Source organism: Pongo pygmaeus, chromosome 4 (genome assembly GCF_028885625.2).
Source record: "Pongo pygmaeus isolate AG05252 chromosome 4, NHGRI_mPonPyg2-v2.0_pri, whole genome shotgun sequence".
Taxonomy (NCBI): Eukaryota; Metazoa; Chordata; class Mammalia; order Primates; family Hominidae; genus Pongo; species Pongo pygmaeus.
This window is the reverse complement of record NC_072377.2, coordinates 67,777,995-67,805,434: the sequence shown is the minus strand read 5'-3', so window position 1 is coordinate 67,805,434 and position 27,440 is coordinate 67,777,995. Positions and strand designations below refer to the sequence as shown.

Genomic DNA, 27,440 nt, shown 5'->3' with positions numbered 1-27,440 from the left:
CACAAAATGTGCTGACAGTTAGGGATTTGTGCATCCATTGTCTGGTGAAAGTAAGTGATGTATTAAGGCAATGCCAAGACTGATGGGACTCCAAGGTACCAGAATGAGTATGATAAAAGAACTTATAGGTAAAACTAAAAAGAATGCAAACTGAGAGTAAGACAGAAACTGATGCTGCCTGAGATCAAACTAAGAAAAACAAACTAGGCCAGGCACAGTGCTCATCCCTGTAATCCTATCACTTTGGGAGGTCAAGGCAGGAGGATCACTTGAAGCTAGGAGTTCAAGACCAGAAAGATGTAAAAATCAGCCTGGTGCAGTGGCATGTGCCTGTAGTCCCAGCTACTCAGGAAGCTGCAGTGAGAGGATCACTTGAGCCCAGGAGTTCAAGGTTGCAGTGAGCTATGATTATGCCACTGCACTTCAACCTGGGAGACAGAGCAAGACCCTGTCTGTCCAAAAAAACAAAAAACAAACAAACAAAAAGAACTAAAAGAGTCTTAGCAACCAGAACAGAAAGAAGACAGGGACTAGAAAAGTAAGAGAATGAGACAAATGAGTATATTTTAGAAGAAAAGGAACCTGGGAATACATTCATCAAGATAAACAGCTCAAGGAAAGTGAGATGGAGATTTATGCTAAGGGAATGCCTGCAAGCAACATATACCAAGACGCAGGCCAAGATGGCATCCTATCAAGCATCTTCTGAAATCCAAGTGAGCCTGAGGCACTAAGAAGAAAGATGGAACCTTGCCTTTCCAGGGGAAGGAGGGATGGAAGACAGTGCTCATTCCAGCCTGGAGAAAAAATTTTAGGAAAGTTGGCATGACAATGATAAGTGTAGGGGTCCAGAATGAGAAAAATAAAGTACAAACAAAAACTAGAAGCATTTGAAAAAAATATATTCAGAGCCATGAGGCCGCAATAATGTGAACCTAACTATCCACTTCAACTTACTATATGTGCTTTCAAAAATTAGAAGGGGTAGAGGAAAAGCTACTGCCACAGAACTATAAATAAGCCCTTATCTTTCAGGGAGAAATAAACCTCTTATTTTTCCAGTGAAACTGGGAACAGAAAACCCATCTAAAGGAACTATTTGGTGACTGTTCTGAGGTATCTCATTTCAAAAATGAACATATCAAGCTTAATAGTACCTTTCAATGATAGCAGAGTTCGTTCTAATGAACTCAGAATTGCAGCTTCATTGCCAGAAGAAACTTGTTGCAGGAATGTGTCTGTGTGGTGATTCCACAGAGAACAGGCAAAATTATAAATTCCAGAAGCTAACTGCAAAAAAAAGGCAACAAATTTATTCATAGTGTATTATAGATTTCAGTAATACATTAGAACTACAAAGTAATATATTTTAGTTTTACAACTAAGCACACATTTTCTGAGAGATCTGAAATAGTCAAAGAATATTTGTGGCAATGTTTCATACTTTTTTAGCCACAATGCACAGTAACACATACAGCTTACACTGGCTGCTAAATACATACAGACACACCCCTAAAATATTAGTTTCTTAAAACAATATCAATACCTCATCAAATGCCTGCATTGCAGTCTTATATATTCTATTTTTATTCTTTTTATCTCCACTAATAGGTTGCAACCTCAGTTTAAAACAATGATTTATGGACTGTCACTGAGTATGTCAGATAAATCAATATATGAAGACATACAAAGGAGAAAGCCTTCCGTGTTCTGCCAGTTCTACCCATATGGCTTTTGCACATTTAATGCCAGGAACATACAAACCACATGGTTTCTCAGTTGCTTTACTAAAGTGTGCTGATATTTAAAAACCTGACCCTCTCATTAAGAATGTAGTTAATCTCTGCCTCACACTTTGAGGCAGAACATCTTCCAGTGATATCTTCAATTTTTTCCAGGAGTTCTCGGAGCAATCCAGCTGAGTCTACATGGCTATTTACTTTAAATTAAAATTAGATAAAAGTATTTATGACTAGTTATCATCAGCGTACTTCAGAATGCTTTTTCTTACTCAAGATATAAGCATCTCATGTTGGCTAATTAAATACTATTTATAGAACAGGCATCAGAAACCAGAGTTGCAATCCTGTTAAAATCATATTTTTATGAAAAAATCAAATTCCATTTGTTAAAGTATTTTTAATGTGCCATTAAAACGGCTTCACCACATCCCCCAGGGCAACTTTGTATGTATCCACACAGAACACACAAGCTTAGCAAAGGCTTGAACCTCAGTTAATCTGAGTCTTGGCAAAACATCCTGTGATCCTCCCAGAACACAAGAGGATAGAAGGCTTGTAAGAAACTTACAAGACCATCTCCTACTCGTCTCTTTATCTCCTCCATTAGGCTATCATGAGACAGTTACTCATCACCTCTCAGGTTCTGAAGAGGTATAAGGTTTTCTGCCCTATTCCCCTTAAAATACACTGCAGAATATAAAACTACTGAGCTATATAGTCTAGAATTGGCTTCTCAGCAATTAGGCATCCCACAAGTCACATTAGAGTCATCCATCTCCTATTGTTTCTGTGTCATTCTTTCTGGTGTATGAGACAAGGCCCACAGGAAGCTGGCACCTGTAGGTGCTTCCTTTCTCTATCCAAATTAAATAATGAACTGCCTGAATCTAAAAGTGGTTCACTGTATCTTTACAAACTAAATCAGTCAGGGATGCCTTGGCCCTTCCTCATCTTGTGTGTATACTTCACAACAGGTACAATGACTACTCATTAAGCTACTTTAGCATATTCTCAAGTATATATGCAATATTTCAAAGAGTAAAATCAAACTGTTGAATCCTAATGTTTCATTATAGCCAAAATACTTTAGTGATCATTCTCTCAATTCATAGTGTTACGACACAAATCACTGTATCATAAAAAGAGTTTGAAAGTGACATTTTCCCATGAAGTAGTATTATAGCAGAGAAGCAAACATTCACTCTGATAGAAGGGAAATAATATTTAAAAAGTGGGGAAAAAAAAAGCTTTATTTCAACAAACTTGCATGCTTTACTTATAACTTCAGTAAACCATAAAATGAAAAATGAATTCGTATTTTTCTTAGTAAGTCCTTTCAGAAAATAAAAGACTGAAATATATATCCAGAATTGAAAAAACATCTATCATCCTAAATTTTATTGTACTTACTGTGTAATACACAACATCCTAAACTTTCCCAACACATACATCATTAAAATATTTTGTCAGAAGAAAGTGAAAGAATACAAACAGAAGGATTTAGAGGCAGAAGAGGTAAGAATTCTACAAAACACCTAAAATTACATTTTAAACTAAAGTAAAATTTCTTATTGTAGCAAATATTTCAACTCCCCAAAAACGAAATCTAGAGCCTTGGCTATAATTTGTAGATCCGTTTTGTACTGTGTCTTTTTGTAATAAAACAAAAACTCAAAGGGTGCCATATCCAAATTTCAAATAAGACCAAAAAACTATTATACTTTAAACCAATATCTTGCTTACAACAAAACGACATTTTGAGTAATTTTATAGCTTTTCTTTGCATCTCCTTAAAACTACCTGTTAACATTAACGTCTGTATAGATTATGTTAAAATTGTTTAAAAGGACTTTATATTGAAATTTTTTGTGTCGCTATTATCTGAAGTCACTTGAACTCATTTAAAAGGTATGCTCACACCAGGCGCGATGGCTCATGCCTGTAATGTCAGTGCTTTGGGAGACTGACGCAGATGATCACTTGGGGTCAGGAGACCAGCCTGTGCAACATGGCGAAACATGGTCTCTACAAAAAGTACAAAAAAAATTAACCAGGCATGGTGGGGTGCGCCTATACTTCCAGCTACTTGAGGAGCTATGGTGGGAGGATGCCAGGATGCCTTGAGCCCAGGAAGGGAGGCTGCAGTGAGCCGAGATCACACCACTGCACTCCAGTCTGGGTGACAAAGTGAGACTCTGTCTCAAAAACAAACAAACAAAAAAAAAACAAAGAAAACAACAACAATAAAAAATAACCAGCTGGGCACAGTGGCTCACACCTGTAATCCCAGCACTTTGGGAGGCCAAGGCAGGAGGATCACAAGGTCAAAAGATCGAGACCATCCTGGCCAACACGGTGAAACCCTGTCTCTACTAAAAACACAAAAATTAGTTGGGCATGGTGGTACACATCTGTAGTCTCAGCTACTCGGAAGACTGAGGCAGGAGAATCTGGGAGGCAGAAGTTGCAGTGAGCAGAGATTTCCCCACTGTACTCCAGCCTGGCGACAGAGCAAGACTGCATCTCAAAAAAAAAAAAAAAAAAAAAACACCAAAAACAAACAAACAAAAAAAACACACATAGGCCAGGTGCGGTGGCTCACACCTGTAATCCCAGCACTCTGGGGTACCAAGGCGAGTGGATCACCTGAGGTCAGGAGTTTGAGACCAGCCTGGCCAACAGAGCGAAACCCCGTCTCTATTACAAATACAAAAATTAGCTGGGCGTGGTAGCACGTGCCTGTAATCCCAGCTACTCGGGAAGCTGAGGCAGGAGAAATGCTTGAACCCAGGAGGTGGAGGTTGCACTGAGCTGAGATCACCCCACTGCTCTCCAGCCTGTGTAACAGAGCGAGACTCTGTCATTAAAAAATAAAAATAAAACAAATAAAAGGTATGTTCAGTATATCAGTTTATCAGTGTACAAGTATTTATGTAGATAATTTTGACATAAATGGTAAATAAAGTAACATTTACAGAATAAGACATTTATTAAACCTTACCATGCACTAGGTACTACTCTCAGCACTTTACCTGTGTTAACTTATTTAATCATCACAATCTAAAAGTAGATATTATTTAATCTCCTTTTACAATAAGAAAATTAAGTGAGGCACAGAAAAGTTAAGTAACTTGCGCAAGAATAAAGAACACAGTAAAAGGAAGAGACAGGATTTGAATCCAAGGAAGGTGCTCAAAACCTGCCTTATTATCTTCTATGCTCTAATGTCTCTTAATACAATAACTAACAATTAACCGCATTGTATAAAAGAGATAAACATTTTTGGTATAACTAAGTTCTGTTTAAACTTTTTTTTTCTTTTTGAGACAGAGTCTCACTCTGTTGCCCAGGCTAGAGTGCAGTGGCACGATCACGGCTCACTGCAGCCTCAATCTCCTGGGCTCAAGCAATCCCCTCACCTCAGCCTCCTGAGTAGCTGGGAGTACAGGGGTACACCACACCAGGTTAATGTATATATTTATTTTTATTTTTTGTAGAGATAGGGTCTCACTATGTTGCCCAGCTTGGTCTCAAACTCCTGGGATCAAGTGATCCTCCTGCCTCAGCCTCCCAAAGTGCTGGGATTACAGGCATAAGCCACCACGCCTGGCCCTGTTTAAACCTTTTGATATCAAAATATAAAGTACACCCTGGGCATGGTATCTCACAACTGTAATCCTAGCACTTTGGGAGGCTAAGGCAAGAGGATCACTTGGGGTCAGGAGTTGAAGACCCACCTAGGCAACAAAGTAAGACCCTTTTTCTACAAAATGTTTCTTAACAAATTAGCTGGACATGGTGGCACATGCCTGTAATCTCAGCTACTTGCAAGGCTGAGGTGGGAGGATCATTTGAACCCAGGAGTTCAGGGCTACAGTGAGCTATGATCACACCACAGCACTCCAGCCAGGACAAGAGTGAGACACTGTCTCTAAAAATAAATTGAATGTTTTTCTTATATATACACATATATTCATATACATATAAGTAATATATGTGTGTAAATTAGAACTAGTCCCATTCACTAGTCGTAAGAGCCATAGACCTTTTATCTAATTCTCAATACCCTCCACTACCACAACATGCCAGACTCACTGAAAAAAAAAAAAAAAGGATGGTGACAGTAACTATTCCCTAGTTCCCCAATTAAAAGTAAGATTAAGCTTGAAAAAGAAAAAAAAGAGTCAGTCAAATAAAACATGGCACAGGCTCAAGAAAGAAAACATTAAGGGAGAATTTGCCACCCTACATAACCACATATTTTGAAATTATGTCAGATTTTTCTACAGTATTTTATATTGGCTGGGCACAGTGGCTCATGCCTGTAATCCCAGCTACTCAGGAGGCTGAGACAGGAGGATTGCTTGAGCCCAGGAGCTCGAGGTTGCAGTGAGCTATGAGTGTACCATTGAACTCTAGCTTGGGAGACAAAACCCTGTCTGTAAAAAATAAAAACAGTATTTTTTTTAATAATGGTAGCAAAGGGGCAAAACTGTTCTTTTTTTTTTTCAGGCATTACTTCTGTTACCAGAAGAAAATCTCTTTGCAGAATTCTACCACTTGCATACACACAACGCAAATCACAGGAGACATATTAAACATAAAATCCTCCCCACTCACCTACAAAACAAAGCATAAAAAGTACCAAAGAACATCTCTGAATACTATACCAAAGGTTGTTACTGTGACAAGATTGAATAAAAGGAAGCATCTAAACATGGTGGAACCAAAGTCATTAAAATAAAATTCTATTCTGTTCCACAAAATCATCTCCTTTTCTATTTATCATTTGACTCTAAAAATGTGTTAGAAAGTTCAGTAATTCAGGTAGTCAAAGATTGCACTCTATTTCACCTTAAGCAACTTTCAATTTTGAAATTTTCATCCCTACTTCTCACAAAAATAAATAAGATTTATAGATATTAATGGCAAAGTTAGATCTTGATCTATTAATTAATTCTTCCCTTTTTCTGTCCCTAGAAAGTAATACTTAATATGAGAGAACTACAGGCTAAAACATCTCAAATCTGAAAACCCGAAGTATTTGCTTCAAAATCCTTAACTTTGAATACCAGCACGATGCTCAAGGGAAATGCTCACTAGAGTGTTTCAATTTTCAGATTTTCACATTTGAGATGTTCAACATAAGTATAATGTAAATATTACAAAATCTGAAAAAAATCTGAAACATTTCTGTTCCCAAACATTGCAGATAAGAAGTACTTAACCTGTACTTTAAGGACTACAGATACAAAAAGCACATAAGATGCCTGGCACACAGCAGGTATTGCTAAATGAAGCCATATAGCATTTGAGACAGAAATTTAAAAAGAAACAATATTATGGAAATTTAAAAACAAAAACCTAATAGTTAAGGACATCAGGCATCTCTTCAAGTTCCAATTCAAGACTCTCTAGCTAGCCTACGAAAGGTCTCTACACAAATGGCTGGAATGAAGAAGCAATAGCACTATCTTTCGACAAACAGCCTCTCCTTGACCAAACTTTAGTTAGGCTTTTCTATATCTTTGTTCTAACTAGGCTTCTACTTTTGGACTTCCAAAATGTCTGTTCTTTGCGTCACCCAATTTTAGCAAGAAATCTTGCTATGTTGGTTTAGCCAGAATCCCCTGTCCTTGACATCTGATATCATCAATATCTAATCAGGTTGCTTTCGGCAAGAATCCTATTAGGTCAGTTTGGCCAGGAACTCCCTCTCATTCCTGATGATTCTTTTTAGTAATTTTCCATCCTCTCAACCCCCCACCCCGCCAACTTCCCACCCTTTCCATCCCTGCTCCTTGGCAATAAATTCCCACTTTTCCTTATATTCAGAGTTGAGCACAATTTCTCTCCCCTACTGCAAAACCCCACTGCAGTAGTCCCATCTGAATAAAGTCTGTCTTATCATCCTTTACAAGTGTTTGAAAAGTTTTTCTTTAACACCTTTCAGCCCTTTACCTTTCAGTAAAAGCAGGGAGAGAGATAAAGAAAGAAGAAACAACAGGAATAAAGAAGAAACCACAGGAAGTAACCATTGCCAACTAATATATTCACAAGCCCTGAATACCTCCTATCTGCTCCAGAAAACACCAACTGATACATGCTCACAGAAGGCTCAGCTGGAAAAGAGTAAATAATAAAGCAACCAAGTAGGAGAAATAAAAATTTTTTTTCTACATGTGATTCTAAAAAATGTGGAGGGGGGAAGGAATATTCAGTGAGACAATATGCAAATAAACTGTTTAGTGAAACATGTTAGGTACTAGTTCATGAAACCCCCAAATACTTAACATTTTCTATTTCTAAGCCAGAAGAAACAGTGCCACCTACTGACTGCTTAGTGGCTGTAACTGAGAAGCCCAAAGCCTTGACTCCAAAGTATCAAAAGCTAACCATTACACACTAAGTATTTTAGCATTTCAAATATTCTTAAACTTTTTTAGCCTCAGAATTGTTGTCTTCATAATTTTCCCTTAAGAAACATTAGCACCAAAAAAGTTTTACATCAAAGTTCACGTATTAAATAATTCATCACTAATACTGAGACAAAAAATATTCGCTATAGATGCCAAAATCTGCTTAGCCTGAACCTAATCAGCAAGGTATATAATCAACAAATGTAGAAGGCAGGGCATCCTACAAGACAACTAATCTAGTTTTTTTTAACAAGTCAATGGCATTTTTAAGGGGGAGAGGGAGGAAGTCAATACTATTCAAAATTAAAAGATTTGTAAAAGACATGTCAAATGCACTTTATTCATTTTTCTGGCTCAAGCCACTTGTAAAAATGTGTTTGAGAACAATCTAGAAAACTGGATAAAAGTACTAAATGATATTAAATCACTTTTTACTTCCTCAGGATGATAAAAGTTAAATACTTAAAAAATAAATCTATCTTTTCACAGATAAATGTTAAAGAATTTAGTTAAAAAAATTTAAATTCCTTTAAAATAGCTCAAAAAAAGTCAGAAAGCAAAAACAGCAAAATGTTGACTATTAGATCTAGGTAATAGTTACATGGCAGTTAATATTTTTCTTTACTTTTCCATGTTTTTAAAATGTATTCTCAATTTTAAAAACACCTGTATTCTTAACAATAACTAAAAAGGTTATTTTAGTAATAATCCGTTTTTTTGTTAGTAAGGCTTAAGTAGGCCGGGTACAGTGGCTCAGGCCTGTAATCCCAGCACTTTGGGAGGCCAAGGCTGGCGGACCATAAGCTCAGGAGTTCGTGACCAGCCTGGCCAATATGGTGAAACCCCCGCCTCTACTAAAAATACAAAATTAGCCAGGCATGGTGGCACACGCCTGTAGTCCCAGCTACTTGGGAGGCTGAGGCAGAAGAATTGCTTGAACCCGGGAGGCGGAGATTGCAGTGAACCGAGATTGCACCACTGCACTCCAGCCTGGGTAACAGAGCAAGACTCTGTCTCAAAAAAAAAAAAAAGGCTTAAGTATAAATTTGCTTCCAATTAACTATGACATAGATATATATTAAATTACCAAAATGTATCAAGCCAGAAGCTTTAGTAGGTACAAGATCTATCTCAAAAGCAATTTCCAGCCAAACTGCTGATGTCTCTCAACTAATATTTATTTATTTATTTATTAAAAATGTCAATGAAGGAATGTCAACGAAGAACATTCCTAAAGACCTATAGCATTTGTTACTTACATGCTTTTTAAAGTAAAACCTAATTTTCATTTTGTTTTCAAACCTGCCAGTGATATAGCTCAGGCCCAGCAGGGACACTGTGGCCCATCTTTCAGTTCCCTAAGTCTCTTATCCTAGCAACAGCCTTACGCCTCTCTTCAGCCACTTAATGCCTACACACTGTTCTCATGTATCCAAAATATCAACTCAGTAAGGAGGAGGAACAAAAAAAAAGAGTAAAACTACTCTACTCCCTGGGTGGGCCCCTACCTTTCCACAGCTCTATCTCAGGCATCCCGTAAAGTGGTCGCATAGAGTAAGAATCCAAATATTTGTCAGATAAATAGATGGATGGGTAAGGTATAAATCAGCACTGTTTCAAAAGCAACTTTTAGATACTTGGGGGATAGTTTTGGAATTTTCATTCTTATTCCTGGCCCTTAACTAGGACTCAGACAAGAGGCTTTATGAATCAATACAGGAAGAATACGCACCATGCTGTATTCAATCAAAATCTCTTCCGTTCAGTGCACAGCTCTTTTCTTTTGAACCAAGTCTGTCTCCTCCACTAAAGGTCTCCTCCTTTAGTGGAGACTCCTTTAGTGAGTCTCCTCCACTAAAGTAACTTCCCACCAAAAAGTTCTTTTTCACCTTGATATTAATATAAGCCTAGACACACACACATGCACAGGCTCAAATCCCCACAGGTTCACAGCACAAATGACCCTTTAAGACAGTCACTCTTTAAATAATGTACTTAAAAAGCCAATATAGGCGGGGCGCAGTGGCTCATGCCTGTAATCCCAACACTTCGGGAGGTCAAGGCAGGCAGATCATTTGAGGTCAGAAGTTTGAGACCAGCCTGGACAATGTGGCAAAACCCTGTCCCTACTAAAAGTACAAAAATTAGCCGGGCATAGAGGCATGCACCTGAAATTCCAGCTACTCAGGAGGCTGAGGCAGGACAATCACTTAAACCTGGGAGGTAGAAGTTGCAGTGAGCTGAGACTGCACCACTGCACTCCAGCCTGGGTGACAGAGCGAGACCCAATCCCCAGGGGGAAAAAAAGCCACTATAAAATTACACAGAGCAAGAGATAAGAAACATAATCAACATGGCATTTAATGTACAATTAAAATCAACAAAACAACAGTGAAAATAAGACCTATTAAACCTATTTGACGACTCACTCACAAAGGCATTTATCTTTTCTTTTTTTTGAGACAGAGTCTTGCTCTGTCGCCCAGGCTGAAGTGGAGTGGCGCGATCTCAGCTCACTGCAAGCTCCGCCTCCCGGGTTTACACCATTCTCCTGCCTCAGCCTCCCAAGTAGCTGGGACTATAGGCACCCACCACCACGCCCAGCTAATTTTTGTATTTTTAGTAGAGACGGGGTTTCACTGTGTTAGCCAGGATGGTCTCGATCTCCTGACCTCGTGATTCACCCTCCTTGGCCTCCCAAAGTGCTGGGATTACAGGCATGAGCCACCGCGCCCGGCCGGCATTTATCTATTGAATAAATTTTACTGCACTGTAAATATCTTACAGGCTGGAGCTACACCATGGAAGTGGCGCCTTGGCATTCTCAAATTTAATATTCATAATTTCAATTATTTGGAAATTTCCCCTAAGGACCACATTATGAAGTCTTAAGTTGACAAGGAGTAAGTCTGCAAGTCTCTGCTATGAGAATGAGTGATCTATCTTACACTAACCAACCCATCTCAAAGCAGCTATGCAGTTCTCCTTTGTTTAGAAAATATAGTAATTCATCACGATGACCTTCTGAAGTATTGTAACTTGACTTCACCTTGCCACACAGCATTCTTTTACCCTTATCATCCAAATAATTCATGTGTTGTTTAGCAGAAACACTATTATGTTTTAGACACATGGTCTAACTCTGTCTTCAAGGCTAGTACAATCATATATCACTGCAGCCTCAAACTCCTAGGCTTAAGTGATCCTCCCACCTCAGCCTCCCAAGTAACCAGAATGACATACATACACCACCACGCCTAATTTTTTTATTTTTTGTAGAGGTAGGATCTCACTATGTTGCCTAGACTGCTCTCAAACTCCTGGCCCCAAGGATCCTCCCACCTCAGCTTTCCAAAGTGCTGGGATTACAGGCATGAGTCACCACGCCCAGCCTAAGAGAAAATTATTCATCATAAACCTTTCAGCTTTTAAAATTCAGCTAAGTTTTAGCCATGACCATAATAACAATATAAAAACGCAATACAGTTTTGTTTTCTTCCATGGCAGATATATTCCCCACCCCCCCCCCCCCAGAGACAGAGTCTTGCTCTGTTGCCCAGGCTAGAGTGCAGTGGTGTGATCTCGGCTCACTGCAACCTCCGCCTCCCGGGTTGAAGCGATTCTCCTGCCTCAGGCTCCCCAGCAGCTAGGATTACAGGCACCCGGCTAATTTTTGTATTTTTAGTACAGACGGGGTTTCACCATGTTGGCCAGGCTGGTCTTGAACTCCTGACCTAATGATCCACCTGCCTCAGCCTCCTAAAGTGCCAGGATTACAGGCGTGAGCCACCGCACCCGGCCCCATGTCAGATTTTAATAGCTTACTAAATGGGGGGTTGCATTCTTCCACATGAACTGTCAAGAGACTACTAATTCTGTCTTCTGTCTCCCACGATATTGTACATATCTCTTGTACACAGTCAGCATTCAATAACTGTTGAGTGACTGTTAGACAGAAGTAAAAATTTAAGATTAATCCCTAATATCCAGGCCGGGCACGGTCGTACGCGCCCTGTGGTCCCAGCTACTTGGGAGGCTGAGGTAGGAGGATTGCTTGAGCCTAGGAGGTTAAGGTTATAGACACCTATGTTTGTGCCACTGCACTATGCAGCATACACTTTTGTGTGTTACACATCGTGATTCGGGGACATTATTTAGTTTAACATACTTACAACTTCATTACAATTGCTACCTGTACCTTAAATTTCCTTATTTTTAGTGACTTTGGATTTTAACTGTGGTTAATGTTCATTTTATTATATTTAGGTTTATATGTAAAGGCATACTGTTTTATAGAAAATGAATTCCTGGCTGGGCATGGTGGCTCACGCCTGTAATCCCAGCATTTTGGGAGGGTGGATCATCTGAGGTCAGGAGTTGCAGACCAGCCTGGCCAACATGGCGAAACCCCATCTCTACTAAAAATACAAAAATTAGCCAGGCATGGTGGCATGCACCTGTAAACCCAGCTACTAGGGGGGGCTGAACCTGGGAGGTGGAGGTTGCAAGTGAGCCAACGAGACCCCTTATCGAAAAAAAGAAAATGAATTCCTGGCCAGGCACAGTGGTTCACGCTTGTAATCCCAGCACTTTGGGAGGCTGAGACAGGTGGATTGCTTGAGGCTAGGAGTTTCAGGCCAACCTGGGCAACATGATGAAACCCTGTCTCTACTAAAAATACAAAAATTAGCTGGGCATGGTGGCGCATGTCTGTGTCTGTAATCCTAGCTACTCAGGAGGCTAAGGAACAAGAATTGCTTGAAGCTAGGAAGCAAAGGTTGTAGTGAGCCAAGACAGCACCTCTCTCTCTCTCTCTCAAAAAAAAAAAGAATTCCTTGTGTCAAATCAAGCTCAATTTTGTTACTACAAAACAATTTGCTCTCAACTGCTGATTTTGTAATTTGTCACCCCTCAAAAGAACTTATTTTAACATAGAGGAGGAAAGGGTATAACAATTGTTGAGACACACTGAGCCGCAGGTAGCAATTTTAAGTGTACCCTGTGCACTACACTTTGCTATAGCAACCAGCTCAACCATGAGCTTAATTTTTTTTTCTTCTTTTGAGACACTCTCTCTCTGTCATCTAGGCTGGAGTGTAGTGGCGCAATCTCGGTTCACTGCAGCCTCCACCTCCTGGGTTCAACTGATTCTCCTGCCTCAGCCTCCTGAGTAGCTGGGATTACAGGTGTGTGCCACCATGCCCAGCTAATTTTTTTTGTATTTTTAGTAGAGACAGAGTTTCACCATGTTGCCCAGGCTAGTCTTGAACTCCCAACCTCAGGTGATCTGCCCACCACGGCCTCCCAAAGTGCTGGGACCACAGGCGTGAGCCCAGCCCTTACATTTTTTTATGTAGGAAACTAATTTGATACTTGAGGACCATCTTTGCATCTTCCTTTATTATTAAAAGGAAGATTTTCCATGCTTCAGATTACCAAAATAATAGGCACAGCTGTATTAACTAGCAAAATTGCTCTTTATAATAATGTCTTCCCATATATGCTACCTTCAATTAACTACACATCTTATACCTCAACCGCATTAGACAGGATACCCTTCCTAGTCCCTACTATAGTCCCTATCTCCAGGTTCAATTGCTCCATTCCAAAATAAAAAGTGCTAATCTGAATTTTTTCCACGTATCTCTAGCTTTGAGTAATCTCTCAGAAATCCTGCTTTTTGAAGTTTTGCACTATATCACTCTGAAATCCAGCAGGCATCTAATAAGTCTCCTATTCTATTGTTCATTCACTTAACAGTTATTGAGCATCAATCATTATGTGTACTCTTTTAGACTATGCAGTAGGATGACAGCAATAAAAGCTACACTGTAGTGAATCGGAGAAAAATAAGTCAACAATTACAAGTCAGCACAAGGTGATAACTACTACACTGAAAGTAACTACAAGATGCTAATTAAGCATATACTTCTTTCTATATGGAGAAGAACTAGCCTCATACTACAAAAAAAAAACAAGCAAGAAGCTAACTCACACAAGCTATCCAGCTTAAGGTCCTGATTATCTCCACAATCTGTGGAGATTGCCTCAACTAAATATAAAGTATACCTGTAAGGCAACGTATTAGAGAGTAAACTTTGATAAAGTTGAAATAGGAATTAAAACTTTTATAGACTGGTAACCTTTAATAACAGTTAACTGTAACCAAGAATCTTCTGGACAATTGATTTTGAGACTCTCCCCAACAAAAAAGTAAGTCCTAGAAGTGAAGGGTTTGAGGTGAGGATAAAACAGAGGAAAAGGAAAAACAATTTCACAGATAGACTTGAGTGAGTAAACGGTCCATTTCCTTAGTCCTTGCTAGAAATCAAGCAAAAGTGAAAAGGATTTGAAAAACAACCTTAGACTATCAAAAATAATTTATCTTACACACAACATCCTAGGATGAACATAAGACTGGCTATTTATTTATTTATTTAGTTTGTTTTTTTTTTTTTTTTTTTTGAGATGGAGTCTCGCTCTGTCACCCAGGCTGGAGTGCAGTGGTGCAATCTCGGCTCACTGCAAGCTCCACCTCCCAGGTTCACGTCATTCTCCTGCCTCAGCCTTCTGAGTAGCTGGGACTACAGGTGCGTGCCACCACGCCCAGCTATTTTTTTTTTTTGTATTTTTAGTAGAGATAGGGTTTCACCATTAGCCAGGATGGTCTCGATCTCCCGACCTCGTGATCCACCCGCCTCAGCCTCCCAAAGTGCTGGGATTACAGGCATGAGCCACCATACCCGGCCAAGACTGGCTATTTAAACCCATTGAGTTAAAAATTAAAAGGACACAATGTGGTCTGACGTAAACTTTGGTGTATATAAAAATTCTATGGGGAGCATGTTAAAAATGCAAATTGCCAAGCCGTATCCTCAAAGTGAGGATTCCAAAGGTGTGGTTCAGAAACCTCTCAGTCTGTGTATAACAGATTGAAAACGAATGTTTTTGACATGGAAGACAGCTCAAGGTTATACACTGCTCTTCCCACCCCCTTCCCTAGCCCATACTCAAACAAGAGGCTCTACACTGTGAGTCCAAGACAAAATTGAGTCCTCAGAACAAAAAGTTGGCCAATTCTTTGTGAAAGAATAAAGGCAACATAAAAAGACGAGGACAAGTATTTTCTTCTAGAACTCTCTCTTCACTTGGCTCCTCCATTACATCCCTTCTCTTCCACATGCTTCATATTCTTCACTGATTCCTTTCCACATTATAGGACTAGGCTATCTCCTTCTTTAAGAATGAAGCATCTTTAATCATGGACCGTGAAGTAGAGACCAGAGCAAAAGTCAGAAGGAGGTCTAGGAAAAGCTGCTTAAGACCACATGCTAAATTCAAAAGTAAAAGGAACTCTGGAAGCTCCCAAGGAAAAGCCTGCTAATTTAGGGAAAAGCATGAGCAATATTTAAAGTACATTTAGAGGAGAAAAAGAAAGAAGAAAAATCTTTCTACAAAACACCATGTCACCCTCTTCTTTTTTGGAGGGCAGCATAATTCAGAACAGACTTGAAATAGTTTCTTGAGCCCTATCATGTGACCGTATAATAAGACTTAAAATTATATACCTTTAATTTCTCTACAATTACAGAAGGTAACAAAGAACACTGTTAAAAATACTTTAAAGCATGGGTAACACAGTGAGACTTCATCTCTAAAAAAAATTAAAAAACCATCTGGGCGTGGTGGCGTGTACCTGTAGTCCTAGCTACTCGTGAGGCTGAGGTAGGAGGATGGTTTGAGCCAAGGAGGTCAAGGCTGTAGTGAGCTATGATCATGCCACTGTACTACACCCTGGGTGACAGAACAAAACCCTGTCTCAAAACGCGCGCACACACACACACACACAACCAAAAACAGAACAAAACCCTGTCTCAAAACACACATACACACACACACACACGAACCCAAAACCAAAAAAAAAAAGGTACAAAAAACCTGATAAAAGGCTGTCACTCCCTACTTATGTCAAACTCCTTCCTATATCTGCCCTACATCCTTCAATTACCCAGACATATCAATTCTTCTCCTAAATGTCAACTCTATGCTCAGCTAATTGTTCCCTTTACCACAGCTTCATTTAAGAGACGTATCATCTCATCTGAACTACTTCCTTTGCCTCAAACTGATCTCCTTGCCTTCAGAGTGTATCCAACAACCAATCCTCCTCACTGGCAACTAAGTGATCTTTTTATTCATATCACTGCCCAGCTTAAAATGAGAAAGAATTAAGTCTTTCAAAAAACATCAACAGAAGTAAAACTATAGTCATGTTTTTTTTACAAGTAGCACAATTTTCTTTTTTTTTTTTTTGGAGACAGAGTCTCACCCTGTCGCTCAGGCTGGAGTGCAGTGACACAATCACGGCTCATTGCAACATCCACCTCCTGGGTTCAAGCGATCGTTCTGCCTCAGCCTCCTGAGTAGCTGGAACCAAAGGCACGTGCCACCACGCCCGGCTAATTTTTGTAGTTTTTAGTAGAGACGGGGTTTCACCATGTTGGCCAGGCCTGACCTCGTGATCCACCTGCCTCGACCTCCCAAAGTGCTGGGATTACAGGCATGAGCCACCACGCCCGGCCACACAATTTTCATAATCAAATTTAACTATGTGAAATCACTTACATCATAAAATAGTTTTCTATCAGCAGCAAGTCGTTTAGATGCCAGTGTCTTGGTAACATGATAGAAGGTAAGTAATGCTCTGTGCTGTCGAAGATCATCCTGGACTTTAACAGACTCTATAAGAGTGGGAATTAGTTCAGGCCACTGTCTGGGACAATCCAATCTAGCAACTTTTGCAATCAGCACTGCAATCTGAGTTGCAATCTGAAAGGAAAAAATTAAACAAATGGAATCAAGGCAATAGATAAGGAATGCATTCACGGTGAAAAATCACCTTATACATTTGACAAAAATGAATACGATTTCACTGAATGACTGCTTTAACAGTGGTTCTCAAAGTGTGGCCCATGGACCCCTGGTAGAACTAAGACCCTTTCTGGGACCCATGAGATCCTCCTTTACCCAATTATCTGTCAGTGTGAAACGAGGTTTTCTTCATATAACGTCCACCATGTATCACAACAGAGTAAATGAAGAAGTAGATATGAAAACCTAGATGTCTTCCCTTAAATAGCCAGACCCTAAAAATGCAAGCCAATGCCACCTTTCTCACTAAATTTTTATTGTTTTGGAAATAGCTACTATTGCTCATTTCCAAAACTGCCATGTTGACGAGTATTTTATTTTTTACACTAATATTTTTAAGTTTCTCAGTTTTAATTTATAATACAGTAAATATCAACAGATATAACTCTTTAAGGTCTTCAATTTTAGCAGTATAACAAGATCCTGTGACCACAAAGTTTAGGAATCCTGACCTAAAAGTAGAAAGAAACGCCAAATATTGGGCATTTAAATAATGATATTTCTACATATCAGTGTTTCCCAAATGCTAGCTGAAAGAACAACTAGGCAGTTGTTCACTGCTCAGTAACACAAACCCCTCCCTAATCACCTCCTGCCCCATTAAAGGTAACTCCGTTTTTCTCCATTATGCTTCAGCTCCTTTGTCAAGAAAGAGCAAAGAACTGAGATCATTTAAACAGGTCAAAATAAAACTGTATTAGAAATACTGCCAAATACAATTGTGCTTTAATAGCTCAATTTTAAAAATCAAGCATAACCAAGTATTATCTTGAAAAAACTTAAGAATTATTGTACCTATAAGCAAAACTTATTTTATTCTTAGAAGACCTCAATATAAAAAAAAGATAAAACTGTACATAATTTACTATCTAGCTGCCACAGAATAGTAGGAATTGAAAATGTGATAGATGCAACCAATAGAAAAAACCTGAAGCCATTCTGAGTTGTTGTTTTTTTTTTAAATGGTGGGGAAGATAATCTAAAAATTATAATCATTAAAATTAATTCTTGCACAGTAAGACTACAAATATAACCATGTATCACTTAACAACAGTGATATGTTCTGAGAAGTGTGTCATTAGGCAATTCTGTGGTTGTGTGAATATCACAGAATGTATAATAATCGTATGTGCTATACTTTTGTGAGACTAGCAGCAGTGCAATAGGTTTGTTTACACCAACATCACCACAAACTAATGGGTAATAAATTCATGGCACTACAATATTAGGACAGCTATGATGTCAATGGGTGAGAATTTTTCAGTTCCATTATAATCCTGTGGGACCACGATTATATATGCAGCCCACTGTTGTCCAAAATAACATTAGGCATCACATGACTATATAGAGAGATTTGGTTTAAATACAGGCTCATAAAATGAGAAAGCTGAAAAGTATACAAGTATACCTTAAAATGACTTCTGGGCTTTAAATAATAACCAAAGCTAATCAAAACTATTCAACGCTACAAATAGATCTCAAAATTTAAAAATAAATAAAAACATCACAAATGAAAATAGTATAATAGTGATATTTTTATTTATTTTTCATTTTAATGCCAGAATATAAAATTACTTTGGAAAAGCAGTACAAATAAAAAGAAAAATTAGCATTCATTTCTCACTAACCTGGTTTATTGGTTCATTGAAGTTGGTGATGAGCCCTGCACGCAGAGTAGTTTTCTCCTCCTCTGAGAGAGCACTGTAAAGAAAAAAAAATATTGATTATGCAAAAGAATGCCACCTAATAATAAATGTAGGTAAGCACTACTGTAAATTTTAATAATAAAAAGCCTTTCAAACATGTGTCTCTGATTGGTTTTTGTAAATAAAAAGGATTATTTCCATTACTTGTATATCGGCACTACTGTGAACTTTAACAATAAAAAGTCTTCTAAACAACTGTCCCTAATTGGTTCTGGTAAATGAATAAGATTATTTCTATTACTTGTACACTGGCACATCAGATAAGTCGGAAGCATAAAATTCCTTCACAACTGAATAAATGGGAAGCACCACACAGTAAGCAAGAGGAAATAAGACAAATCCAGGTAATTAATATATTTGATGTTCACTTTTATTGATGTAAAAATAGTTGCCTACAAAAAAAATAGAAGGCTAAAAAAATCTATACAAGTAAATATTGCCACTCCATTGGCTTCTTTCATAAAATCTGTGTGAGATTATTCTATGGGGCAAGAGATTCAGAATCAGGGAATATCTGGGATGGGCGACTTATTAGAAATCAACTAGCTTAAACCTTTCATTTTAAACATCTCTGAAAAGAATAAACACAATACTAATAATTTTGACTGCATATGAGAAAGGAAAATAGAAAGCTACTGGACAGGAAAGGAGAACACTACTGTATAAGACTGTATACATGTTGAATACATACGTATGAATGTGTTGTTAATTTTAAAATTAAGGCCAGGCACAGTGGCTCAGGCCTGTAATACCAGCACTTTGGGGAGGCCAATGCAGAAGGATTGCTTGAGCCCAAGAAGTCAAGGCTGCATTGAGCTATGACTGCACCACTGCACTCCAGCCTGGGCAACAGAACAAGTCCTTGTCTCTTAAATATTTTTTTAAATAGTAAACATACATGAAATTTTAATGCCTCATTTTAAGGTTTTCCATTCTGGGTATCAGAATTAAATTAATTAAATTAAATTAAAGCTCACAACAACAACAGCATTAAAGACAAGAGGGATTACACAGAATTAACGTATTGCTACAAGGTTCTGGCATTAACTAGAAAAAGTAAAGGGCCAGCCGTCATGGCTCATGCCTGTAATCCCAATCCTATGGAAGGCTGAGATAGAAGGATTGCTTGGGGCCAGGAGTTCAAGATAAGCCTGGGCAACATAGCAAGATCCCATCTCTACAAAAAATTAAAACTAAAAAAAATTAGCAGAACATGGTGGCATACACCTGTAGTCTGAGGTACTCAGGAGGCTGAGACAGGAGGATTTCTTGAGCCCAGCAGTTCGAGGCTGCAGTGAGTTATGATTGTGCCACTGCATTCCAGCCTGGGCAATGGAGCAAGACCCTGTCTCTAAAAACAAAACAAAACAGTTTTTTTTTTTAAAAGTAAAGTACTAATACAAGAATATCAAGGGTCCATGTTATAATCACTTAAGTAATGAAAACATACTAAACGTTTTAGAGTAAAATTGAGTAATAAAAAATGTCTTGAATATAGTTGTCCCCCTTTACTTTCCATGGTTTCAGTAATCTACCATCAATGAAGTAGATTCAACGAATGGAATGGAAAATTCATAGGTGTTGAATAGCACAGCATCCTGAATAGCATGATGAAATCTCATGCTGTCCTGCCCTGTCTGGCCTGGGACATGAATTATTCCTTTGTCAAGCACACCCATGCTGTACATGCTACCTGCCCACTAGACATCTAGTAGCTATCTTGTTATCAGACTGAAAAAAAAAAACATACTAAATACAGGACTCAGGACTATCTGCAGTTTCAGGCATCCACTGGGAGTCTTGGAACCTATCACCTGCAGATAAGGAGAAACTACTGTAATCCAAAGTAAAGCAAGAAAGAAAAAAAAGGGAACAAATATCAAGACATACAGAAAACAAAGTGTGAGGCTGGACACAGCAGCTCACGCCTGTAATCCCTGCACTCTGGGAGGCCGAGGCAGGAAGATCACTTGAGGCCAGGAGTTCAAGACCAGCCTGGACAACATGGTAAAACCCTGTCTCTACTAAAAATACAAAATTTAGCTAGGTATGGTGGCGCACGCTTGTAATCCCAGCTACTCGGGAAGCTGAGGCATGAGAACTGCTTGAATCTGGGAGGCAGAGGCTGCAGTAAGCTGAGATGGTGTCACTGTATTCCAGCCTGGACAACAGAGCAAGACTCTGTCTTGAAAAAAAAAAGAAAAAGAACAAAGTGTGGGTAGATTTAATCTCAATATATTAGTAATTACATTAAGTACAAATGGGCATAATACCAAAATTAAAAGACATTTATGATAAAATTGGATGAAAAAACAAATCCAAAGCCGAGCGTGGTGGCTCATGACTGTAATACCAGCACTTTGGGAGGCCAAGAGAGTTGGACTGCTTGATCTCAGGAGTTCGAGACCAGTCTGATCAACATGGCGAAACCCTGTCTCTACCAAAAATACAAAAATTAGCCAGGCATGGTGGCACGCACCTGTGGTCCCATCTACTCCAGAGGCTGAAGTGGGAGGATCACTGGAGCCTGAGAAGTCGAAGTTGCAGTGAGCCATGATGGCACCACTGCACTCCAGCCTGGGTGACAGAGCAAGACCCTGTCTCAAAAAAAAAAAAAAAAAAAAAAAAAGAATAAAAAAACAAGGGTACAATCATAATGCAATGGAGAAAGAACATGTCCCTACTTCACATAAGCACCTTGTACAAAAATAAATTCCAGATAGATCATACACCTAAAATAGAAAAGGAAAACAAAGCTTTCAGTAGAAAACAGAGTATTTTCATGACCACAGGTTGAGCAAAAATTTCATAAACAGGCTGGGGGCACTGGCTCACGCCTGTAAATCCCAGCATTTTGGAAGGCCAAGGTGGGAGGGTCACTTGCAGTCAGGAGTTCAAGACTAGCCTGGGCAACACAGCTAGACTCCATCTCTACAAAAAAAATTTAAAAATTAGCCACTGGCGGCACACACCTGTAGTCATAGCTACTCAGGAGGCTGAGGCAGGAGGGCTGCTTGAGCCCAGGAGTTAGAGGTTACACTGAGCTATGACTGCATCACTGCACTCTAGCCTGGGCAACAAAACAAAACCCTGTCTTCTTAAAAAAAAAAAAAAAAAAAAAAAATTATAATTAAGACCCAAAAGAAATAATCATAGAAAGGTAATTAAACTTCATTAAAATTAACAGCTTCTGTTCATCAAAAGACACCATGAAGAAAGTGAAAAGGCAAGTCACAAAGTTGATTTTTTTTTTTTTTTTTGCAGTCAGAGTCTCGCTCTGTTGCCCAGGCTGGAGTACAGTGGCATGATCTCAGCTCACTGCAACCTCTGCCTCCCAGGTTTGAGATTCTCCTGCCTCAGCCTGTTCAGTAGCTGGGACTACATGCGTGCGCCACCATGTCCAGCTAGTTTTTGTATTTTTAGTAGAGATGGAGTTTCATCATGTCGGCCAGAGTGGTCTTGAACTCCTGACCTCAGGTGACCTGCCCGCCTCGGCCTCCCAAAGTGCTGGGATTACAGGCATGAGCCACTGCACCTGGCCTAGGAGAAGATATTTGTAATACGTATATTTGACAAAGGACTCGTATCCAAAATAAAAGTCTCATAAATCAATAAGATAACCCAATTTTTTTAAATGTGCAAATAACAGACCCTTCACAATAGAGAATATCCCAATGACCAATAAGTACATTAAAAAGTACTCATCATTCATAAAGAAAATGCAAACTAAAATTACTAAGCCCACCAGAATGACTAAAATGAAAGATCAGACCAAGTGCTGATAAGAATGCAGAGCAAATACTAACACTCGTATGTTGCTGTGGAAGTGCAACCTGGTACAACCAGCCTAGAAAATTAATTAACAATAGCTACTAAAGTTGAACACACATCTGACCATAAATAGTAATAAAATGCACATGTGTGTAAAAGTTTCTGGAGTGCTGTAAGTGTTCTATCTAGTTCCAAGTGTCAGTTACACAGGTGTCTTTGCATTATAAACATTCAAACTACACCCTTCATTTGTGTACTGTTTTAAAGTCTGTTATATATTACACTTCAAATAAAGTATTTTAAAACCTTAATGACTTACTCAAAGTTAATAAACAAATGAGAAAACAAGATTAAGATAAACATTCAGGTCATTAAAAATGATCTCTCTAATCCTTTTATGACTATGCTATACTTTCCAACTTTAATAGTTCCCTTCTACTATCAAACCCCTGACATAATGTGTTCTCCTACAATATTTTGCTTTAAACTTGTAATTGAACTTTTCTTCTATGCCAAGGAGCCAGGTTCAGCAGTTTGCATAACTCTAACTACTATAAAAGTGTATAATGACTAGCTATCAAAATAGATCATGCAAAAAAATATACAGATGCTACTGACTTATGATGGGGTTACCTCCTGATAAACCCACAGTAAATAAAAAATGTTGTAAGTCAAAAATTTATTTAATATATCTAACCTACTGAACATCATATCTTAGCCTAACCTACCTCAAACATGCTCAGAACACTTACATTAGCCTACTGCTGGGCAAAAGCATCCAACACAAAGCCTATTTTATAATAAAGTAATAAATATCTCATGTTAATTTATTGAACACTGTACTGAAAATGAAAAATACTGTATTGAAAGTGAAAAATAGAATGGTTGTAAGGGCACTTGAAGTATAGTTTCTACTGAATACATACATATTGCTTTCGCATCATAGTGAAGTAAAAAAAAGTCATTAAATCAAACAACCATAAGTCAGGGATTGTATACATATTAAAGAAACAAGCCATTAACCTGAAGAAAATTCACATCTTTAACAATTCTCTAATAATAATTAACATTCCACCTCTAATTTTATGCATGTTATCATCAGATGAATTCAAACTATATCTCAAGCAGAAATCGGACAGTATTTAAGTAATTAGGACCCAGATAAATTGCAACGTATATGGTAATGGTAACAAGCTTGTTAGTTAATTCTCATTCTGTGAAAATGGTTAAGAGTAGGATCTATATAAAATGAAACTGGTAAGTACAGAAACAAGCATATTTTTAAAAAGTCTTAAGTTTATAAGTTCAATTACTAAACTGCCACTCGTGCTCCCTTTCTAAATACATTCATCTCCTTTCCAGCTCTTATTTCAATATATACTAAAAGAGACAGCTTGGGATTTAACTACCTAATATTGTATAAATTCTCTCATTACTTTTTAAATTTAAGCTAAATTCTAGGTTCTAATTCATTATGTAAAAGTACAACGTGAAATATTTACTAATTTACTTTCCCTTCAAAACAACCATTTATATATATATTTATATGTATGTTATGTATATATATATATATATATATACGTCTCTCTCTCTTTTGAGACATAGTCTCACTGTGTCGCCCAGGCTGGAGTGCAGTGGCACGTTCTTGGCTCACTGCAACCTCTACCTCCCAGGTTCAAGTGATTCTCCTGTGTCATCCTCCCCAGAAACTGGGATTACAGGCATCCGCCACCACGCCTGGCTAATTTTTGTATTTTTAGTAGAGGTGGGGTTTCACCATGTTGGGCAGGCTGGTCTCGAACTCCTGACCCCAGGTGATCCGCCCGCCTCGACCTCCCAAAGTGCTGGGATTACAGGCGTGAGCCACCGTGCCCAGCCAAGACAATCATTTATAATTGTATCCTTTATATAACCAGTAAAACAAAATGAATTTTAGGAGACATGTAAAATTTAACTGGACAAAGCAGTAGAAAAGTGCTGCTGGGCCACTGCCTATAAACCAATAATGCACACTTTCTCATCACTACTTACCATATTTCTCTCCAAAATTATGAATTAATCCTATCTAAAAAATTAATCAGGCTGGGCACAGTGGCTCACGCCTGCAATCCCAGCACTTTGTGAGGCCGAGGCAGGCGGATCACCAGGTCAGGAGATCGAGACCATCCTGGCTAACACGGTGAAACCCGGGCTCTATTAAAAACACAAAAAATTAGCCGGGCAAGATGGCAAGCACCTGTAGTCCCAGCTACTCGGGAGGCTGAGGCAGAATGGCCTGAATGCGTGAGGCGGAGCTTGCAGTGAGCCGAGATCGTGCCATTGCACTCCAGCCTGGGCGACAGAGCGAGACTCCGTCTCAAAAAAAAAAAAAAAGAAAAAGACATGTTTGCTTTAAACCTTAATACAGTATCCCAAGTGCAGCCTGAAAATATTCTTGTTGTTTCCAATATTATTCAAGGACATGTTTTACATGCATTTTGAAGTATTCCGACTGAGAAAAAAGGTCTTACGGCTTTTAAGAATTTACAGAGCTATAGTGCCATCTACTGGAAAACACAGATTATGTTACTTCTTAGGCAAAATTCACTACCATATTTTCTATCAAACAAATCCCAGGGTCATGTCTACAATGATTTTCCGTTGATTATATAACATGTAAAATTAACTACTAAATCTGTTAACCACGTACATAGCAGTTATAACTGAATACTAATGTGATTACAAATGTATACTACTCCATTCCCACCATAGAGAAAGAATGCATAAGACTCAGAAATTAATACCTAGCTGGTTCAGAGTTGACCTGGGATTTCCTTCTGAATGGCTTTTTTTTTTTTCCAAATCCTAACCTTACATTTCTGTTTCTTTTTTCTTGAGATGGGGTCTCTCCATGTTGCCCAGGCTGGTCTCAAACTCCTGGGCTCAAGCAATCCTCCTGCCTCAGCCTTTTAAGTGGGTAGGACTAAAAAAGAGGGCTTTTGTTCAACATGACTCACTCAGCATGATCCTTGCAAGCAGAGGGCCAACATGACACACACAAACACACACACACACACTCAAACAGAAAACCATGAAGAGAACAATAATATGGCTGTTGATTTGTCATTAACTAAATAGAACAGTTATTCAGTAGTAAACACTTTTTTGCATTTTTTTTAAAATATCAAACACTTCACAAATCTCCACATCATCCTTGCACAGAGACCATGCTAATCTTCTCTGTATTGCTCCAATTTTAGTATATGTGCTGCAGAAGTAAGCGCTAACACATTCTTTTACATAAACAAGTACATTCTTACACCTTCCTGAATTTGGGAAGGATTATACTCAAGGAATAGGGGAAGTGATGGAACTTACTGAGGTGCTACACGTCTCCAGTAGCGATCAATTCCATGTTTAAAATACAGTACAGCAAGCCACCTTACATTTATATCCAAAGTGTGGTTTGTGAAAATATTCTATAAATAAAAAACATAATATTAGAATTAGCATGGAATAAGTAAAAAGTATAATTAATGTACCCACAATAAAGTATGGACAGATCTTTGTTTGGTTTTTTTTTTTTGAGACAGAGTTTCACTCCTGTCGCCCAGGCTGGAGTGCAATGACACGATTTCGGCTCACTGCAACCTCCACCTCCCAGGTTCAAGCGATTCTCCTGCCTCAGCCTCCCAAGTAGCTGGGGTTACAGGTGCCTGCCACCAAGCCCAGCTAATTTTTTGTATTTTTTTTTTTTGTAGAGACAGGGTTTCAACCATGCTGGCCAGGCTGGTCTCGACCTCCTGACCTCAGGTGATCCATTCGCCTTGGCCTCCCAAAGTGCTGGGATTACAGGCATGAGCCACCACACCCAGCCTGGACAGATCTTTTAATTAAATTTGTTTATATTCTATCACTACATATATCATATCGATATTTATGAGGTATATATAGTTCTACAATTCATATAAGAAAGTACACCTGCTCAGTTTTATGTTAACTGTTTAAGCTGAGTAACAGACATGTAGAGAGTCATTGTACTACTCCGCTTTTAGGTGTGTTTGAAAATTCCCCTAGTAAAAAAATTAAATTCAGAAACAAGCAAACCTAATTATTTTTCAAATGAATAGCATAACCCCATACATATTCAATAAAATATATAACTTCCAAATTAGAAAAAGTAGGCCCACTACAGCATAGATTCAAAGATTCTAAGGAGTCAAGGCCCCGGGGTTGTTAATACATGCTATGAAATAAAACTATTTCATAGTACTCTCCTTATCAAAACAATTATCCTTGTAAATAAGTTTGATAAAGCTGGGCACGGTGGCTCACGCCTGTAATCCCAACACTTTGGGAGGCTGAGGCAGGCGAATCATGAGGTCAGGAGATTGAGACCATCCTGGCCAACATGGTGAAACCCCATCTCTACTAAAAATACAAAAATTAGCTGGGCGTGGTGACGCACGCCTGTAATTCCAGCTACTCGGGAGGCTGAGGCAGGAGAATAGCTTGAACCACGAAGGCGGAGGTTGCAGTAAGCCGAGATCGCGCCACTGTGCTCCAGCCTGGTGACAGAGTGAGACTCATGTCTCAAAAAAAAAAAAAAAGTTTGATAGCAGAACATTTTTAAGAGATATAAAGCGGCCGGGCGTGGTGGTTCATGCCTGTAATCCCTGCACTTTGGGAGGCCGAGGCAGGTGGATCACCTTGAGGTCAGGAGTTCCAGACCAGCCTGGCCAACATGATGAAACCCCGTCTCTACTAAAAATACAAAAAATTAGCTGGGCGTGGTGGCGCACACCTATAATCCCAGCTATTCAGTAGGCTGAGGCAGGAGAATTGCTTGAACCCAGGAGGCAGAGGTTGCAGTGAGCAGAGATCGCTCCATT

The 27,440-nt window shown here is 38.8% G+C and overlaps 1 protein-coding gene and 1 non-coding gene across 6 annotated transcripts in view; both read right to left on the bottom strand.

The window, feature by feature from the left end:
• The window catches only part of IPO11 (importin 11), a 220,575-nt gene that overhangs the window by 164,671 nt on the left and 28,464 nt on the right, over window positions 1-27,440 (bottom strand). For all 5 annotated transcript variants that reach the window (XM_063664841.1, XM_054488214.2, XM_063664844.1 and 2 more), the window contains exons 3-6: window positions 25,927-26,027; window positions 18,721-18,793; window positions 16,787-16,990; window positions 1,158-1,290 (exon numbers count right to left, since the gene is read on the bottom strand). In XM_063664841.1, coding sequence (XP_063520911.1) covers window positions 1,158-1,290; window positions 16,787-16,990; window positions 18,721-18,793; window positions 25,927-26,027 — 511 coding nt within the window. The remainder of the gene's footprint in view (window positions 1-1,157; window positions 1,291-16,786; window positions 16,991-18,720; window positions 18,794-25,926; window positions 26,028-27,440) is intronic.
• LOC129037622 (U6 spliceosomal RNA) lies at window positions 25,726-25,832 on the bottom strand. The gene has a single exon (XR_008502866.1). It is a non-coding gene; the product is annotated as a U6 spliceosomal RNA (small nuclear RNA).